Source organism: Lissotriton helveticus, chromosome 5_1, assembly GCF_964261635.1.
Source record: "Lissotriton helveticus chromosome 5_1, aLisHel1.1, whole genome shotgun sequence".
Classification (NCBI taxonomy): Eukaryota; Metazoa; Chordata; class Amphibia; order Caudata; family Salamandridae; genus Lissotriton; species Lissotriton helveticus.
Genome location: NC_136065.1, coordinates 1945522900 through 1945542615, shown reverse-complemented (window position 1 = coordinate 1945542615; position 19716 = coordinate 1945522900). Strand labels below are relative to the sequence as shown.

Below are 19716 nucleotides of genomic sequence, written 5' to 3'. Positions count from 1 at the left end.
CAAAAGGCAAGGCTCACTATCAAGGCCACCAAGTGCCAGATAGGGCAGAGTCAGGTTGTGTACCTGGGCCACCTTGTAGGTGGAGGCCAGGTTCAACCCTTGGAGAGCAAGATACAGGCCATAAAGGACACCCAGACACAGGTCAGAGCTTTCTTGGGCCTGTCTGGTTACTATCGGAAGTTTGTCAAAAATTATGGGTCCATTGTGACACCACTTAATGACTTGACAAGCAAGAAAATGCCAAACAAAGTTCAGTGGACAGTTAGCTGTCAGAAGGCATTCGATGACCTGAATCAGGCCATGTGTACTGCACCTATTCTCAAAAATCCTGACTACTCCAAAACCTTCATTGTCCAAACAGATGCATCTGAGTTGGGTGTGGGAGCTGTTCTATCTCAACTGAATATTGATGGTCATGACCAGCCCATTGCTTTTATAAGTAGAAGGCTGACCCCTAGAGAGAAACGTTGGTCAGCTATTGAGAGGGAGGCCTTTGCTGTGGTTTGGGCCCTGAAGAAGTTGAGGCCATACTTGTTTGGAACTCACTTCAAGATTCAGACCGACCATAAGCCCTTCTTATGGCTAAATCAGATGAAGGGTGAAAACCCCAAACTTCTTAGGTGGTCCATTTCCCTACAGGGGATGGACTTTACAGTGGAGCACAGACCAGGGACTGACAATGGCAATGCAGATGGTCTCTCCAGGTATTTCCACTTAGAACAGGAAGACTCAACTGGTCGAGGTTAGTTTAATGTCCCTAAGTTTGGGAGGGGGGGTATGTAGGAGAGTGGGGTCTGCAATCCTATGGTCACCCCAGATTTTTGCTTTTTGCTTCACTGGTTTACAACTTTCCCTGGCTGTGGGCCTGCTAATCAGACCCACAGCCTAGCTGTTCTCTCTCTAAATTGACATCAATGTACTTTAGGTGCATTTACCAATTGGTACTGGGCCACCTTATCAGTCCCTGTACAGTGTACCTTAGGTACCCAGGGCATAGGTGTACCCAGGGCCTACCAGGGGCTGAAGCATGTATTATGCCACCCATGGCTGGCCATCTAAACTGACACAACTGGCTGCTAAGACAGCTGGGGCAAGGTGGTGTAATCACCCTTTGCTGTAGATATAGTTACCTATATCTAACCCCAAAATGGACACATATATTCCTATCAGTCACTCCTATGGCAGGCCTTATCAATCCTGAAGGCAGAGTGCTTGGAATTATGTGAGATGGTGCTCTGGCATGAGCTGAGCCCATCTGCAGCTTGCAGAACCAAGTCCTAATAGCTGTTCCATAATAACGCTATACCATATACTCTTAAGTGCATTATAATCCTCGCGGTTGGATGCTAACTCTGGTATAATATTATCAAAACATGTCGAGTAAGGTGTCATACGAATTGGAATACTACCCCCTCGCCAATTCTGGTGATGCCCACCCAGACCCCTGCAAACCTTGTCAAAGCACAAATTCGAAATGCGCACATTGGGTCAGGTCCCATCTACACTGGACACAAGAAACTGGAGGGTGCCCTTGAAATGCAGGACAAGTATGTTTATATAGACAGACGTAAAAATGGCAGAACAAGCCCTAGTGTTACCAAGATTGGATTATGGAAGCACCACTTTATGCGGACTTCCCAAATACAAGCTGGCCCTGCTGAGGGCATCTCTTAACGCTGCGGCCAGGCTGGTCTCTGGAACAAAAAAAATGAAGCACATTTCTCCGACCTTGAAAAATCTGAACTGGCTACCCTATGAGACAAGAATACAACTAAAGATCGCCTGCATGACTCCTACAGCCTTTCATAGCAATACCCCCAGTTACTTAGCACAAAAGCTAGAGCGGTCGGGAGGTTGCAGACATTCGCAAAGCGAGAGTTCACTACTACTGAAACCACTATCCTTCCATAAAAACAGAACGGGTTGCAGATTATTCTCAGGTATCGCACTGAAGATTTGGAAATCCTTCCTTCCAGATGTACGCAGAATCTCTTCCTCCTTCAAAAAAGTAAAAATGCTTCTAAGGAACAAATTCACATCCTAAGACTTTAATTCATACGTGACTGTTAGCCACATATGTTCATGCAGCACTAGTGTCTTAACAGGCAGGTCCAGGGAGGAGTGCACCTTGCTTACTTGGTTCTGTAAGATGTTTTGCTCTGAGCCCTCTTCACACACCCTTCACCTTGTGGAGGTACTGCTCTCCTATCTATTCTAAGGTGAGGAATCTGCAGTTAGAAGAGCATGTTACATACCATCAGTAACACAATTTTTTGTACTCTGTCTGAGGGCGCAGAAGGGGGAACGACAAAGCAGAGGTAATTCCGGTAGGGTGACCCTTATATGCGGCTCCCCTCCATCACTTCTGGGTGGTATGCAATCAGCACAGTCATACGGCATGCGGGAGCACTGCTACAAAAAATCTGGCGGCTGGGGAATATTCCAAGGTGATAAATCTGTGGTTTGAGTGTTAACTAAGAAAATAACTTGTTCTTTGGGCTTTAGCGTTTCCCAATGTGAATTTCTAGGTGACGTATTCTGCCTTCCATAAGATTCTAGCCTCCTGTATGCAGTTCCATGTCTGCTGCTAATCCCGCTGGTCTTGAAGAAAGTCCGGCGTAACAGAGTGCAGTTGATTCTGGTGGTGCCAGATTGGGCAACGAGGATCTGGTACTCTGAACTTTTGGGTATGGACGTTCCCGTGCATTCAACACATGGTATCTGATGCAATCCCAGATTGACTAAAGGCAGTAAACCTAGATTGCAACAAAATGGTCTACCTACCAGAGAGGCGTAACAAGGAGACCTGTTTTTCTCCTTGTTACTTCTCTTTTCATGCGTGATGCAATCTGTGTCATGCATTGAAATAAATTACCTCTTAGGATTGTTTTTGTGGAACAAGGTATCTCTTGCTGCACAAAAACAATCCTGTCTGTGACACAGGCATTCTTTTAGCAATGCGCAAGGGTCAAAGTGTTTCTTCTAGGCAGCATAATGTGTGCATGCGCTAGGAGAGAGTAGAAGGGTGCCATATGTAAGTAGATATGGTGCATTACTGCTCTTTCTGCACTGCATTACGTGAAAGAGAAAGTTGGCTTAATGAGTTGTATTGTATGAATTAAATGTGCCTCATGATTCTTTGAGCTTGCTTCACACTGCTTTTCTGCATTCCGTCTGACTAGATTAAGGTGGTGCAGCTGTTGTGTGGACATTCATAGCTGCCAAGTGCCCCTTGACAAATGTCTCACTTATGACTTTTCAACAGACATTGTATTGTATTTTGGGACCTAACATTTTGCTGTAAACATTGTAACTGTGGGCTCAAAAACCCCCAGCAATAGTAAAAGTAAAAAGGCAGAAATCACTAAAGGTATCGCACGTGAAATGGATCCCCTTGCACCTAGGAATATTGTTGGTATGTGGAAAGTCTTTTCGTAATATAACTACTATCCCATGTTCATGGTGACAGCACTATTTCCACAGGTCTCTGTCACAACTCATTGCATTGAATGTTTAAAGCCTGGGGTGTTTGGCAGTTGACCTACTATCGATACTGATTTGTTAAAAAAGGAGGCTGATGAATGAACTGTTTTTGTCCATTCTGTGGGTAAATGTAATAATACATATTGGCCAACATACTTATGAACCAGCCATTTTACCAATCTGTGAAATTATTAAACACTGCCAGTAGATCAAATATGATTTTAATATTTTTTTAAATCAGATCAGACCTAAAATGTGCTTCTAAACCCCGTACCTTTAATTATAGCATAAACTACTGAATGAATTAAAAGGCAGAAGAGACAATATTCTAGTGACATCCCTAAACATCAAAACCCAAGAAGAACAATCTGAGACCAGTCTTTCGTGCTGTACCTTGTTTAATTTATTACATTATGTCGGCAGTTTCAGGAAGAAAGACAAGAAAATCTTTCACACTTCACCTTCTTTGATTTACATTTAATTTGTAGATGAGCAGGGTTTTATCCGTGCTATTATGTGACACTGATTAAGGTGTTTCCCTTTTGGTGGGGTGTTATCAATTATTATAGATTTACAACTAAAACAGGATAGCCTACTAATACTCCCCTTCATTATATGACAGTGAGATTTCCATTTATTCCTCGCCTTCCTGACGTGCTTATCAGTGCAATCACTTCTGCTTGTTGTGTCAGTGAGCTGCAGGCTTTGTGAGTTAAGCCTCTTTACTCTGCTTGGTAGCTGTAACTTGGGAGTTTTGCATCCTTTCTTCTGAAAGTAGTATCACCCCTACATGTTGGGCATTCCATCATGCTACCAGCATTTTCTGTCCACCACTTAAGAGGAGGCAGGCTGCACCAGTTAGAGTCACAGTCGGTCCTTAACTTGTACACTGATGGGACTAAGGAATACGATAAATAAGATGATGAAGTTTTCGTTGCGTTCACCAGTATGATTTAAAAGAAAAGTTAGTTAAAAGACGGGCCTTATCACGATTAAGTCTCCCTTTCATCACACTATAATTCCTTGGTAAAAAGGACTCTCCTGTGGAACTTAAACTTCATTCCACTGGGGCAGGGACAGCAGCTACAGCCCTGGTGTCCCTGTTTTCGATATCTGCCAGGAAGCCACTTTGCCATCCGTCCATATTTTCATTAGCCACTTCTATATTTATTATTTGGCAGACAGGAAGAATACTCAACATCTGACGGTGTGGAAATGGTCAATAAGCTAACTGTGGCTAGACAGACTCCATTGGCACCACCTGCTGCCACACAGGCACTGTCGCAAGAGTTTCCAGAGCCAATCTGGCACCTGGTAATATTCCCAAGTCGAGTAATTTGTGGGTAAATAGAATTTGTATCTGAAAGATCATTACCAAAAGTAATTAACGTATGTCCTGATTCCCTCAAATGTTTTATATGACTAGTTCATAAAGATTTTTCATTTGTAGTTCAAAGTTAATATCTGTTGTGCTTCTCCTTCCAGCTTCACAAACAGGGTGACATGCAAGAGGAGAAGAACCGTATTGAGAAAGTACTCGGGGCCATCCCTGCACATGACCTTATTCAGAAAGTTCTTGCATTTGCACTCTCAGTAAGTGGAAGGTAGCAATAATGATATTAGTTTGTCCCATATCCAGTGTTCCAATGAAATCGCAAGCATCAAAGATGTTCCTGGATTTGAATTATTTTCTATTTTCAGGAAGACGTTCGTCCCCAGGACACAGTTTCTGTCATTGGTGGGGTTGCAGGAGGCAGCAAGCAGGGTAGGAAAGCTGCCTGGAAGTTTGTGAAGGACAATTGGGATGAACTTCATAATCGCTACCAAGGAGGTTTTCTCATCTCACGGCTAATCAAGGTACAGGAACATTGTTCTGTTTGCTGGCTGGATTATGATATGAGATTTGAATGAAAACTGGGGCAGAGAGTTGTGGGGCTGGGAGAGTTTAGGAAATCATTGCAGACCAAGAGTTTTTACCATGATTTGTGGAATAAATGAGGCATAATGATTTGACTTATTGAGGATTGGATATAAAACTTAAGGGACGTGTATATTGATAATGCAAGGGGACGACAGGTCCTGTGAGCAACATGTTGGATTCAGATGAAGTGGTGGCTGATGTGAGTGTTGCAAAACCATATGAATCCAAGGGTTTAAGGTACAAAATAATTTGAAATCTACTCAAATTGTCATTTAGACACAATTCCTGATAATTACTGTATCGAGAGGTTGTTTCATTTACCAGCATCTATTGGATAATCAGGCCTTTAAAAAGATGGAATGGTCTGTTAGTATATGTCACATTATTCGAGAGCTACATTTAGAACTATTTTACCTTGTGCCGTATATACCTAACATATTAGAATGGGAACCATTACTGAAGCATATGGACCCGGTGAGATAGTTGAAGGATACATCAGGATGTGTGAGGAAAAGCCTGCTTCTTGAATTGTAGTTAAAATACTCTATGTTCAGTAAATCATAAATCGTGTGTTCTTGGCCCAGAGCCATGCATTGAATTCACGTACTAGCCTTACAGAATTAACTTTTACCTCTTGCTGCACGACTATTTAATCTCTGTGCTCATGTTACTCCGCTTTATCATTGGGAACTAATCTACACTTCAGTGAATTGCTCGATGCAAGCGCAAAGTGCTTATGGACACTACAGCAGAATGGCACTATACTTATTGATATTTCAGGAGTTTTCTTTGTTCCAATTACCATGCGGACTTAACCACCCTGAACTTAAAAACAGCAGTGACAGTTTTTAGCCACAATAATTTAAATTTCTCATGTTTTCAGGAATTTATGACTTTTGGCTGGTCTGTATGTTGATATGACACTAGAGAAGGTTCAAATTAACTTAGATTTCATGTTTTTTCAGCTGTCTGTTGACGGATTTGCTAGTGATAAAATTGCAGCTGAAATAAAGGTGAGTGTGGCATTTGCATTCTCATTTCATACACCAGCAACCTGTTACCATGTGCTTGTCATTATTATATTCAAAGTGGCACTGCTTATTTTAAACAAACTCACATTTTGATCCAATACACCATTTCAGAACACCTTTTCAGCTTTCTAAGGTCTAAGATCAACCTGCTTAGTTCATGTTGCCTGGGATCACTGAAGATTCCAAGACTGCAATTAGGTCACTGACTGAGGTTTCTCCAGTATTGAATCTTTCATAGATTCACATGCTGGGATATTCCCTGTCTTCATGGTGAGTCTCAAGCCTCCCACCATGACGACAGGGAAGATACAAGCATGTGAATCTCTGAAAGATATCAATAATGGAAAACCACAGTGTATAAGAAAGTAACGTGTTTTTTTCCAGTTCAACCCGCTTTAATAAAATTCCATATTGTAAAGCGATTTCTTAATGTGCTTGTACACATGTTCCCACCTGCCCCATTCATCATGCCTCTGTGGGATCTTATTTTAGTTCTCACCTTCCTGATCTCCGTTCGAATCTCCGGAACAACTGTCCCTTCTGGCAGCTTTCCATCAAGACTTCCTTTTTAGTGCAACTTCGGCCAGGTGGATGAGCGAATTGTAGGCCGTCATCCAAGCCTCCTTACCTGACCAGATTCCCTGATAAATTGGGGCTTCGCACTAGGGGCTCTTTCTTACAGAAAGTGGTAAAGCCTTTCCACGTGGCCATAAGTCACCCTGCCCACTTTCTATGCTTCTCCGCACCCTTCTAAAAAAGAGGAGCAACTCCACTGTCTGGACCCAAAAAGAGCATAGTCGTTCTACTTTGACCGCACTAAAGAGTTCTTGGTGGACGACCAACACTTTCTGGGGTACGTTGAATCAAACAAAAGATGTGCGGTGCAAAATAGGACTATCTCGCGATGGGTCGCCCTGTGCATCAACATTTGCTATGCTCTGGCAAAAAAAAAAACTCCTGAAGTCTTAAGGGAGAGGTGTGGCGTCGCGGCCAGGGCGACTGACGCTGGAATCTGGGGATCAGGGTTCGATCCCCGGCTCCGGCGGCAGGTTAGCCCAGCACCATGCGACTCTGGGCAATAGCTTGCTTAATCTTCCCGACGGCCCCCAGCGCCTAGAGACCCTAACGGGTGATTGTGCGCTATACAAATGTGGATTATTATTATTATTATTATTATTATTATTATTAAGAGCTCATTCCACCAGAGCTAAGGCTACAACCACAGCGTTGCAACTTGATGTTCCAGTCCTTGACGTTTGGCAGGCAGCAACGTGGGCATCACTGCACACGTTCACTAAGCAATACTGCCTGGACAGTAAAGTCTGCAGTAACAGATTTTTTGGCCAATCTGTCCTGCAGGACATCCTGGTAAAAACTTGTCTGCAGTCCCTCCTCCTGGGGTGGTATTCCTGTGGTATCTGTTTAAGGTAGGGAGTCATAGGCTAGATGTCTCTATCCGACTTACCTTCAGTAACACATTATCTGGTAGAGACATAATCTAGCCACAGATTCCGTATCAACCCGCCCATCCTCCCTGCACTGCTGACATGTTTTTAGGGTCAGGGCTGGTCCCTTTCAGGGCCCTAGTTGTTCTAAACACACCAACGCCAGTGCACTTCATTGCTCCACGCTACTGGCATGAAAAGTAACAGACGTCAGCGCTCTGAGGATGCCTTTATCGGTGATGCAGACATGATTTCCGGTACGGACGACTCAGACGTCACATGCGCCGACTGACATCACCTCCCAATATGCGAGGGTATTGCTCGAGCAAAAAAGTTTCCAGATCCAGCTTGATGGCTGGTATATTCCAAGGTAAGGAATCTGTGGCTAGTTTATGTCTCTACCACACTGCTCTTCAAACTGGGGTTTGGCCCCTTTAGGGGGACCTCAAATGATCCCAGGGGGGTACCAGCCGCTGACCAAAAGGAGCCTGCTGGTAGATGTTGTTTGTTTTAAGCATGAAATAAATGAGCTGCAGTAATCGCTCTTTAATGGGCCCTCACTAACATCTTTTATCATTGATATCCTAGCTGGGAGTATGTTTCAAAAAGGAAGAGACTCCAAATATTATTCAAAAAGCTGAACCCCATTTCTAACAATCATACTGTGGATACTTTTACACGTTAGTAAGGCCTGCCTGACCAGAATAGTATATTCTGCAATCATGTATTTGGTTCCATTTTTTAAACAGGAACAAAATGTACTAGCAATGTTTAAATATGTTTTGTGTTAAAATAATTCAAGACTCATTAACACATTGCCAATTTAATAGAATAATAGTGAAAAATTCTGAGGGGGGCCCGAAGAATTTTATTTTTTCAATAGGAGGGCGCATCTTCAAGAAGTTTGAAGACCACTGCTCTACCAGATAGAGTATTACCGAATGTAAGTAACGTGTCCCATAGTCCAAATGTCCACTATTCTAGAATAACTGGCTGATCCCATCGGCCCCTGGGACAGCTGACCCTGCAAAACTATCTCAGCTGGCTGGATGCCACCTTCACTGAAGCACGCAGTTCATGGATTCGATTAGAGGGAATCTCAGGTTTGGCAAACACAGTCAACGGCCTGGTCGACTCCCTTTGGATATATCCACCACAGTCCTAGCCACAGCAAAATGTAAATCTGCCAAGGCTCCTCCGTAAGGGACATGCTATAAGCACAAAAGGTGGAGAGGATCTAGTCAAGACTTTGCTGCAGTTGCCCAATCAGATGACTTACCTGCCTTGCCAGATGCCAGCCTGAAAGCACCATCAACTAAGAGTTTTAAACACTGTGGTCCCTAAACAAGGACAATAGACAGAAGGAGAGATGAATATAGACTCAGTCAGCACTATATTTAAAGCTGTCCAGCCAGACAGCAATGCTTTTAATATGTAAAATTAACACTGAAACAAAGTGGGACACAAGCCTGCATCCTACTAAGTGTGTAAATGGAGCATAAAAATAAAACAGAAAAATAAGAGAGGCTCAGTCAGAGCAAATTGCTTGTATGTTATACATTCAAATATCACAAGCAGAAATGTTTTGGGACACCGTTACACAAGAGTGATATTAATTAGAAAAGTGTTTACGGTGTACATATTCCACAACGTTTTGATCCCTTTTAAACATTTTTGGGATCATCATCAGGACATAGTGTTACATGCCTGAGTAAAATTTCCTGTAAAAGTAATAAGAGAAAGGGAGAATGGGAAAGACAGTTAGGATGAGTTTAAAAACCGGTGAAAATTATGCAGATGCATGTGAGCCGGTGACTGATTTAAGAGAACTTCGGCGCAAGGGACACGTGATCTAATGCCAATCTAGCTGTGAAAAAGGTCTACATCTGTGTCAGAGGCAGGGCGGTGTGATGTGACATGGGCCATCATATCAAAGTGAACCGGTTTTGAGAGAAAAAATGGGTGTTCTTTAACTGTGGTACATGAGTGAAAAACAGGTGCCAGTGGCCCTAGAGTGTACGTGTGAGGATAACACGGGACATTGAACCAGAATGACATGGTGAGCCGGTGCCGAATGAGAAACTGTCTGTCCTGTGGCACACAATGTGAAAAACATTGGCCGGTAGCCCTGAAATGGTTGGCTGTGTTGACTTGTTTAGGTGGGAGCTTACCGTAAGAAAAACAGGCCACTAGGAGGACCGCAGCAGCATGTCCTATGAGGTTGCTGCGAGGTAAGGTAGCGTATGTGTCTAAAATTGCCTCGAGCTACCTAAATGAGAGAGTGAAAAGTTAATGCAGTGAACCGCAACACTTCCTGAATTACATGCATGGTGATTGATGGAAAAATGGGGAACATACCGGTGTTCCAGTAGAGAACACACTGGAAAAGATGTGAGCCGTGTCCGTGGTTACAAACCGACTTGACTTGAGCAAAGGTCTCGATGGACCTAAGAGGGAACAGGTAGGTAAAAGTAAATGTGAGGAACCGCATATCATCCAGTATTAGGGGATCTTTCATAGATTCACATGCCTGAATCGTTGGGATGGGAGTCCCAGTACATAAATAAAGTAATGTCCCATTAGACATATAGAGTAATAGACCAAAGGCCCCACATTAGTAACATATCCATATCCATGTCCTTTCGAAAAAAGGACCAAACACTAGACAAGAGCCAATCAGCTATCACCCCCTCTAGAACCCTCCTAGAAGGAGCTCCTGTCCCTCAGATTTTCTTCTGCACGTTGTGCTAAGGGAGTCTCCTCTGAGCTCTGCTCAGTTTCCTTCTCTTCTGGATTTCCAGTGCTTTCTTGCTTCATATTTACATCTTCTGATTGAAGTTCTTTGATTCTTCATGGCTGAGACACCTAAGAAAGGCCTTTTTAGGCCCTGTGGTTCCTGTGGTAAAAAGAGACGTTCGAGGCATATGAGCTGCAGATTGCACACTATGCATAGATTGCCACCTAGTGTTGGGCCCGAATGTTTGCAGTTTGTTTTGTTGTAGAAAAGTCTTTGGAAGTCACGGGATAGGTGACTCCTCCTTTGGATGATACTGCGCATGGTCATCGGCTCCATCCCCAGATTGTTTTTTTCCGCCATCGGGCTCGGATGTGTTTCCAGCTCTCCGTGTTCAAACCGAATTCCTTCGGCGCGCAATCCTCACCAACTTTCAGAAAATAAGTTTTGAATGCTTTTCCACTCGACGCTATTCTTCAATGTCGAATACTTCGATTCCGGTTGACGGTCTTCGGGCCTAACTAGGCCTCAACTCCAGCTCATGGAAAGGAAGCCATTCAAGAAGTGTCCTCAATGTGGGTCGAAGTTTCCCTACACCGACCTTCACGAGGTGTGTAACCTCTGCCTTTCTCCGGAGCACGAGTCAAAGAACTGTTCAGCTTGTGCCTCTTTCCGCTCCAAAACGACTATCCGGGACCGAAGAGCGAGAAGAACAATGGCTCGATCTTCAACTTCCATTCCGGGCGACATCTTTGAGGAAGGTGTCAACGTTCCAGAACAACAAAACGTCAACAGCGGTTCTGAACAGGAAGAAGATTCGGATGTCAAGGACATCACTCCAGCGCAGCGGGTCGTAAGTAAGACCGTCGACACCCCCAAAGAAGGCCCCGGTTACACCCACGCCCTCATGCTTGGGTGCACACCGACACTCCGCTTCTACTGCCCCACCTTCGGGCCCGGCTAAGAAGCCAATTAAGCCTCGAGTCAGCCTTCGCATGGTGCCAGCGCCAACTTACCAGCACCGAAAAAGACATCGACACCGGCTACGTCCAAACCATCGGCGCCGAAACCCACAACTCCTTCGGCACCGAAACCCAGGTCGGAACCAAGCAAAGTTTGGGATTCCAAAAAACCACCGGAACCGAAAAAAAACATCGAATCCAAAGAAACCGTCGGATCCAAAAACACCCGACCCGAAAAAACATTCGGAACCGAAAAAACATTCGGAGCCGAGAAAACCTTCGGAGCCGAGAGACTCCTGCTTCCCCGACAAAGGACATTGTCAAAAACCCAAAGCAAGCCGCTTCGGTGCCGAAACCTTCTCCAGCACCAAAATATCGGCCTCCGGTAGAAGACTTACCTTATCCAGACCCTGCTCAAAAGACTCTGGCTAGAGACCCAATCACTGGACAGTTCATTTTGGCCTCAAAGAGGCGACCACTGGACAAACCAGCTCCGCATGCAAAGGAGGAGGACATGGCTACCTCGCCTTTAAAACTGCCTTCCCCTTCTCCTCCACCTATGCCATCACCACATGCTCGCATACCACAGCATTCCCCAGCATCCTCTATAGACCATAGCGATGATAGCTCTGATGATATGGGGGTAACATGCCTGATCCACCTACAGGATCACCTGACCCATGGGATGATTATACCACTCCAGATGTCCCAAATGTTCCTCAGGATGACTTATACCCCTCAAGGCCTTCCCCACCAGAAGACACTAGAGGGTTTAATGAATTGATACACAGGGCTGCACAATAACACGGGGTAGACATACATACAGACCCTGTAGACGAAGACTTCCTGATGGATACCTTTGATAACGCACAAAGGTCTACATCCATTTTACCAATGCTTAAGGGAGTAATTAAATACGCTTCTGAAGTCTTAAAAGACCCAGTCAGAACTCTAATCATTAACCCTCGTATAGAGAAGAAATATAAAGCCGCCCCTTCAGACCCGGCATATATTAAAGGGCCAGTACCACTAGACTCACTTGTAGTTTCCAACGCACGCAAGAGAGCAAACTCGCAAACATCCGGTGATGCTGCCCCACCAGATAAAGAGTCTAAGTTACTGGACGCATCAGGGAAGAGAACCGCGTCTCAAGCAGCAAACATGTGGCGTATCGCCAACACACAGGCATTTCTAGCCAGATATGATAGAGCACATTATGACAAGTTAGAGTCACTAATGAGACACCTCCCTGACAAGTACAAGGATAGAGCACACAAACTCATCCAAGAGGGTAAAAACATTACAAACACCTCCATCAGGTGTGCCCTTGACGCAGCGGATACTGCGTCTAGAGCAGTTAACACCATCGTCTTACTACGCAGACACGCCTGGCTACGTATATCAGGATTCAAACCTGAGGTACAAAGTGCCATTCTTAATCAACCTTTTGATGAGCAACACCTATTTGGACCCAATGTCGATGTATCTCTTGAAAATATGAAGAAAGATACAGACACCGCCAAATCTATGGGAGCCCTGCAGTCGCAGGCTCCCAGACGTTCTTTTCATCGTTCATCCTATAGTGGTGCCACCAGAGGATATTCCTTATACACAGCTTCTGCCTCATACAAAGCACCCACACAGTCCACTTACGGCAAGGGCTACCAAAGGGGTGGGTACAGGGGTAACCATAACAAGGGCAGAGGTAAAAATAACAACTCCCGTTCTGCCTCTACCCCTGCCCAATGACTCCCTTCCCCCGTCCCATTCCACTCCTGTCGGGGGAAGACTCCAACAAAACCTGCCAGCCTGGGAAAAGATCACATCACATCAGACAGGTGGGTGTTACAAATAATTCAATCAGGTTACTGTCTGGAACTAAAATCTACCCCCCAAACATACCACCCAAGCAGCGTCCAATGTCACAGGAACATTTAACATTGCTCAGACAAGAGGTAATATCCCTCCTGCAGAAAAATGCAAAAGAAATAGTTCCAGAGCACCAGAAAAACAAAGGAGTATACTCACTATATTTCCTAATACCAAAAAAGGACGGATCTCTAAGACCCATCCTAGACCTCAGACCTCTAAACGTTTACATTCAGTCGGACCATTTCCATATGGTCACCTTTCAACAGGTCCTTCCACTACTGGTACTAAACGACTTCCTTGCCACTCTAGATCTCAAGGACGCCTACTTCCATATTCCCATCCACGCAGCGCACAGAAAATATCTCAGATTTGTGCTAGACGGGCAGCACTACCAGTTCAAAGTGCTCCCATTCGAAGTCACAACAGCGCCAAGTGTGTTTACCAAATGCCTAGCAGTAGCAGCAGCACTCTTAAGAAGACAGCATATTCATGTCTTCCCATATCTGGACGACTGGCTCATAAAAGCCAGCTCATACAGCCAGTGTGTGCAACACACTCACGCTACCATTCAACTGCTTCACGACTTAGGATTCACAGTAAATCACACTGTCGCATCTACAACCCTCACACATGCAACAGTATCTCGGCGCTACAATAAACATCCAACTAACACTAGCGTGTCCCTCTCCAGCAAGGATAACAAGCGTACAAACTCTCCTAACAAAATTCAAGCCGCAACACTCGCTACCAGCTCGAGTGTTCATGCAGCTCATAGGAATGATGGCATCTTGCATATTTGTAGTATCTCACGCAAGATTGCAAATGTGTCCACTTCAAGAGTGCCTAGCACGCCAATAGAACCAGGCTCAAGGTCAACTGACAGACCTAGTGTTGGTAGACGGTCAGAATCGTTCTCTGCAATGGTGGAACACCAAAAAACTTCCAAAGGGCGACCGTTTCTAGAACCAGTTCCTCAAATAGTCATGACAGCGGACGCATCGCTCTCCGGCTGGGGAGCCCACCTCCTGCATCACACCATGCAAGGCAGGTGGACACCGCAACAAAAGCTACTCCACATCAACCACCTAGAGTTACTAGGTGTGTTTCTAGCCCTAAAAGCTTTTCAAACTCAAGTGTCAGGCAAAGCTGTCTTAGTCCGCACAGACAATATGACAGCAATGTACTACATAAACAAACAAGGAGGGACACACTCTCTGCAGCTCTCTGTTAGCACAGCAGATATGGAGAAGGGCTATACCCCTAAAGATCTTCCTATTAGCCCAACATGTCCCAGGAGTACAAAACACTATGGCAGATCTGCAAACTAAGCAAATCCACGAATGGGAACTTCATCCACAAGTTATTCATCCGTTCTTTCAAATGTGGGGACAACCTCAAATAGACCTCTTTGCCACCCACGAAAACGCAAAATGCCCAAACTTTGCCGCCAGATACCCACACCCATTGTCCAAAGGCAATGCTATATGGATGAACTGGTCAAAACTATTTGCGTACGCTTTTCCTCCTCTCCCACTACTTCCGTTAGTGGTACGCAAACTACAGCAACATTCCCTAATGCTCATCCTAATCGCTCCAACTTGGGCCAGACAACCGTGGTACACCACGCTGTTACAAATGTCTGTAGTACCACACCAAAAACAAAACCTATCTCCACGCCTATTAACGCAGAACCATGGAGAGATCTGACACCCGGACCCAGCTCAGCTCAACCTAGCGATCTGGCTCCTGAGGTCATAGTTTGGTTCTCAACCTTCCCCCAGAATGTATGAACGTTATCAAAGAAGCTAGACGCCCCACCACTAGAGCATGTTACGTTGCTAAGTGGAAAAGGTTTGTCATATACTGTCGGAACAACCAAATTAATCCTTTAGACATGTCTATTCAACACATCATCGGGTATTTATTGCACCTTCAAAAGTGTAACTTAGCTTACACGTCTATCAGGTTACACCACGCGGCCATTGCGGCATACTTGCAAAATAGGCAACATCTATCTCTTTTTAGAGTGCCAGCTATTAAAGCTTTCATGGAAGGACTCTAAAGAATAATTCCTCCCAAAACACCACCTGCACCAGTGTGGAATCTAAATGTGGTTCTCACAAGGTTAATGGGAGCTCCCTTTGAACCATTACATAAATGCGAATTGCAATTTCTAACCTGGAAAGTAGCTTTCCTAGTAGCCATTATGTCTCTCAGAAGGGTTAGTGAACTACAAGCATTTACCATTCAGGAACCCTTTCTGCAAACGCATGATAACAAAGTGGTTCTTCGTACTAATCCAAAATTCCTTCCAAAAGTCATTTCCCCTTTTCATCTAAATCAATCTGTTGAGCTGCCTGTATTTTTCTCACAGCCTCAAACAGTCGCAGACAGAGCTCTACACACTTTAGATGTCAAAAGAGCATTACTGTACTACATTGAAAGGAAACAAACTTTTCGTAAGACAAAACAACTTTTTGTGTCTTTCTCACCGCCACATGAAGGCAATCCCATTTCAAAGTCAGGGATCGCTAGGTGGATTGTTAAATGTATACAAATATGTTATCAAAAAGCCAAACGCACATGAACAATCCCACCAAAAGCCCATTCTACCAGGAAGATAGGGGCTTCAATGGCATTCTTAGGGAACATTCCCCTAGATGACATATGCAAAGCAGCTACATGGTCTACACCGCACACATTCACAAAGCATTACTGTGTAGATGTGCAAACTAAACAACACGCCACTGTGGGCCAGGCTGTACTAAAAACTCTGTTTCAAACAACTGCAACGGATACTGGTGGTCGCCGCTAGGTGTGGGAACTGCTATGTAATCTATGCATAGTGTGCGATCTGCAGCTCACATGCCTCGAACGGAAAATGCTACTTACCAGTATGCATCTGTTATTGGCATGTAGAGCTGCAGAGTTGCACACGCCCACCCGCCTCCCCGGCTACCTTTATCAGTTCCAGTATTATCTTGATTAGATACATATCACATGGACATCATGATCTCTTATACAGCTCCATCACTTCCCTAATGGCGAAAAACAATTTGGGGATGGAGCCGATGACCATGCGCAGTATCATCCAAAGGAGGAGTCACTTATCCCGTGACTTCCAAAGACTTTTTTACAACAAAACAAACTGCAAACATCCGGGCCCAACACTAGGTGGCAATCTATGCATAGTGTGCAACTCTGCAGCTCTACATGCCAAGAACAGATGCATACTGGTAAGTAGCATTTTCCTTCATGTGGATGACCACCATAAAGATTGTCTCTACTGCCTTTACCTAGACCACTCTTCTAAGGACTGCAAGGTATGTCGTACCTTTTCCACTAAGACCCTCAAAGATCGGAAGGGACGCCTCTTAATTTGGCTGCAGCGGCTTAAAGATAAAGACCAACTGGAGTCTTCTGAGGAGAGTGAGGGTTCTTCCATATCCTCAAAATCCTCTCAGAAAAGACCAAGGGTAGCTTCTCCAGGCCGTTCGTCGTAGCCTCCTCAGAAGAAGACACATAAAGTCTTCAGAGGTTCATTCTAAGGCTCTAACATCGAAGGTGTCCTCTCAGGAAGTTGTTCACACCTTTAAGAAGCCTTCTTCCACTCCGACGACGACCTCATCTACGGTGGCTTCAACGACGAGAAGATCTGTGTCGACGACGACTGTCTTCACGTCTGTTGCGGCTTCTTCATTATCCACGACGACTCCATCGTCGACGGTCGGTAATAATGTGTCATCGACAATAAAGATAAAGAAGACATCGTCGAAGCAACAGTCGACTCTACGATCGCCGACTGGGTCGTCGACTGACTCGACGACGAAGACTGTCCCGCCGACGTCGACGAAGGCTCAGTCGACGAAATCTCCATCGTCGACGGCCGCGGTGTCGACGGCTCCGTCGACGATAACTCAATCGGCAATGAAACCTGTCGACGTCTCACTGTCAACGGGCTCGACGACGGATTCAAATTTTAAAAGTACATACACACATCTAAAAATCACAAAGCGCCCTTTGAACTTAATGTAAAGTACCAAGATAGTTCAGATGAGGATGACCAAGATCAGGAGGATCAGACAGCTTATCGGGAAGAATACCAGCCGCCTCCTTGGCCTATGGTTTGCCTACCAGCATCCTTGGTTTCAGGCCTACAGTTCCTCATTACTACTATAAACCAAGGTTTCCTACATCTCAACCCCCAATGGTGTCTCCACCACCAAGACCACGGCCTCCACCTTTGAATTTACAGCCGGAGCCTGTTGTTTCGTCACATCCTCCATCTACTGATGATGATGATGAGGAGGAAGATCCGCATGAAGAGGGGTAACTCCATGATTCCCAGTCTACCCATGATGAATGGGACGACTGTCATTCCCAATCCTGCTTATCCGGTGCCTGCGCAGGCTGACTCACCACCTGAGGACCTCGGGGGATTTCATAACATAGTTGAGAGAGCGGCGCAACGTTTTCAAATACCCATGACTTCACACCAACAAGATTGCTTCTTGTATGATTTTAAGGAGCCTTTCAAGAAATCTGTCAGATCTATACCCATGATAGAAAACTTATGGGGTCAGTGTGTGAAGATTATGCATAACCCTTCCTCAGTGCCCCCAGTATTGCCTCGTCTGGATAAAAAATACAGAGCGCCCAATACTGCTCCAGCTTGCTTGATAGGATATCCCAAATCGGACTCTGTCGTAACACAGGCCGCTCAAAGAACATCAAAAAATCCTTCTGCCCCGCTAACCGCTCCTCCGGATAAGGAAGGCCGAAAGCTTGATAACATCGGAAAGCGTTTTTCCTTCAATGTCCGAGTTAACAGTACAGGCGTCCAATGGCCCTGTTAGGAAGTTATAACAGACAGTTATGGGCAGACATAGTTCCGTATCTGGCAGCCTTGCCAGAAGAATCAAAAGAAGTAAAAAAGATCTTGCTTGAAGGTGAACGCTCTGCATCGAAAATAATAGATTGTGCGATGGATATCGCATCTACTGGATCTCGACAGCTGGCTGGCGCAGCAGTGTTAAGACGCCAGGGTTGGTTGAAAGCAAATTGAGTTCGACCTGAAATACAAACGTAAATTTTGGATATGCCCTATGATAGCCAGCTTCTTTTCGAGCCGCATATTGATGAAGCTCTCCAAGGTATAAAAAAGGATACCGACACGGCCAGAGCTTTGGGTACCCTCCAATTCAAAAATCCTTCCTTTCGTGGCTCAAGAGGAAGAGGGCAGTCCTCTTCTAGAAGTGATTACCAGAATCGGTCGTCCTACTCTTCTGGTCAACAATATCGACCACAGTACCAACAGAGTCAGCAGCAGCAATCGTCCTATACTAAATCCTCCTTTCGTGGCAAGGGTCAACAAAGGTGCTGCTCGCCGACAATGACCCTTCACTTCAGCAATTCTCAATTTCATCTCTGCCCTCAAAAGTTGGAGGAAGAATTTCCCATTTTCTGAAAAATTGGGAACAAATTACAACGCACCGTTGGGTTCTGCAATTGGTTTAATTTGGTCATTCACTGGAGTTTACTCAAATTCCTCCCCGAACCCCTCCCCGACCTATGCTTAACAAAAATCTACGTATTCTACTCCGGGAGATTTCACATATGCTCCAGAAGGGAGCTATAGAAAGGGTTCCTCTTTCTCAATGGGGGAAAGGATTTTACTCCAGGTTTTTCCTGATACAGAAAAAGGAGAAAAAATGGAGACCAATTTTAGACCTAAGATCCGTCAACAGATTCTTGAAAAAGCAGTTGTTTCGTATTGTGGCAATTCAGGAAGTTCTACAACTTCTCGATGCGGAGGACTACATGGTGTCTCTGGATCTTCAGGATGCTTATTTTCACATCCCTATTCACCGGAATCACGAGAAGTTCTTGAGGTTTGCAGTAGCGGGCTGACACTTTCAGTTCCGTGTCCAACTGTTCGGGCTCAAATCTACACCACGCATTTTTACAAAATGCCTATCTCCAGTGGCTGCATATCTCAGGCAACAACACCAAGTTTTTCCATACTTTGACGACTGGCTAATCAAGGCACCATCCCTAGAAGACGCGTCCAGGTCTTCCAACACTTGTCTACAGCTTTTTGATCGCTTGGGACTCGCACTCAATCGGGACAAGTCGGTCCTCCTGCCTTCCCAGCGTATACATTTCCTAGTCGCTACCCTCGACCCGACCCAGAGGAAGGCGTTTCCATCACAAGAATAGGACAGGCTTCTTTCATTGGCTATTCTCATAAGGACCGAGGTCCTTAACA

General features: G+C 44.9%; 1 protein-coding gene across 1 annotated transcript in view; it reads left to right on the top strand.

Annotated features, from left to right (window-relative positions):
* NPEPPS (aminopeptidase puromycin sensitive) overlaps positions 1 to 19716 on the top strand; it is a 1244137-nt gene that overhangs the window by 1107680 nt on the left and 116741 nt on the right. The window contains exons 20-22 of the mRNA XM_078645599.1: positions 4969 to 5076; positions 5185 to 5340; positions 6370 to 6417. Coding sequence (XP_078501725.1) covers positions 4969 to 5076; positions 5185 to 5340; positions 6370 to 6417 — 312 coding nt within the window. The remainder of the gene's footprint in view (positions 1 to 4968; positions 5077 to 5184; positions 5341 to 6369; positions 6418 to 19716) is intronic.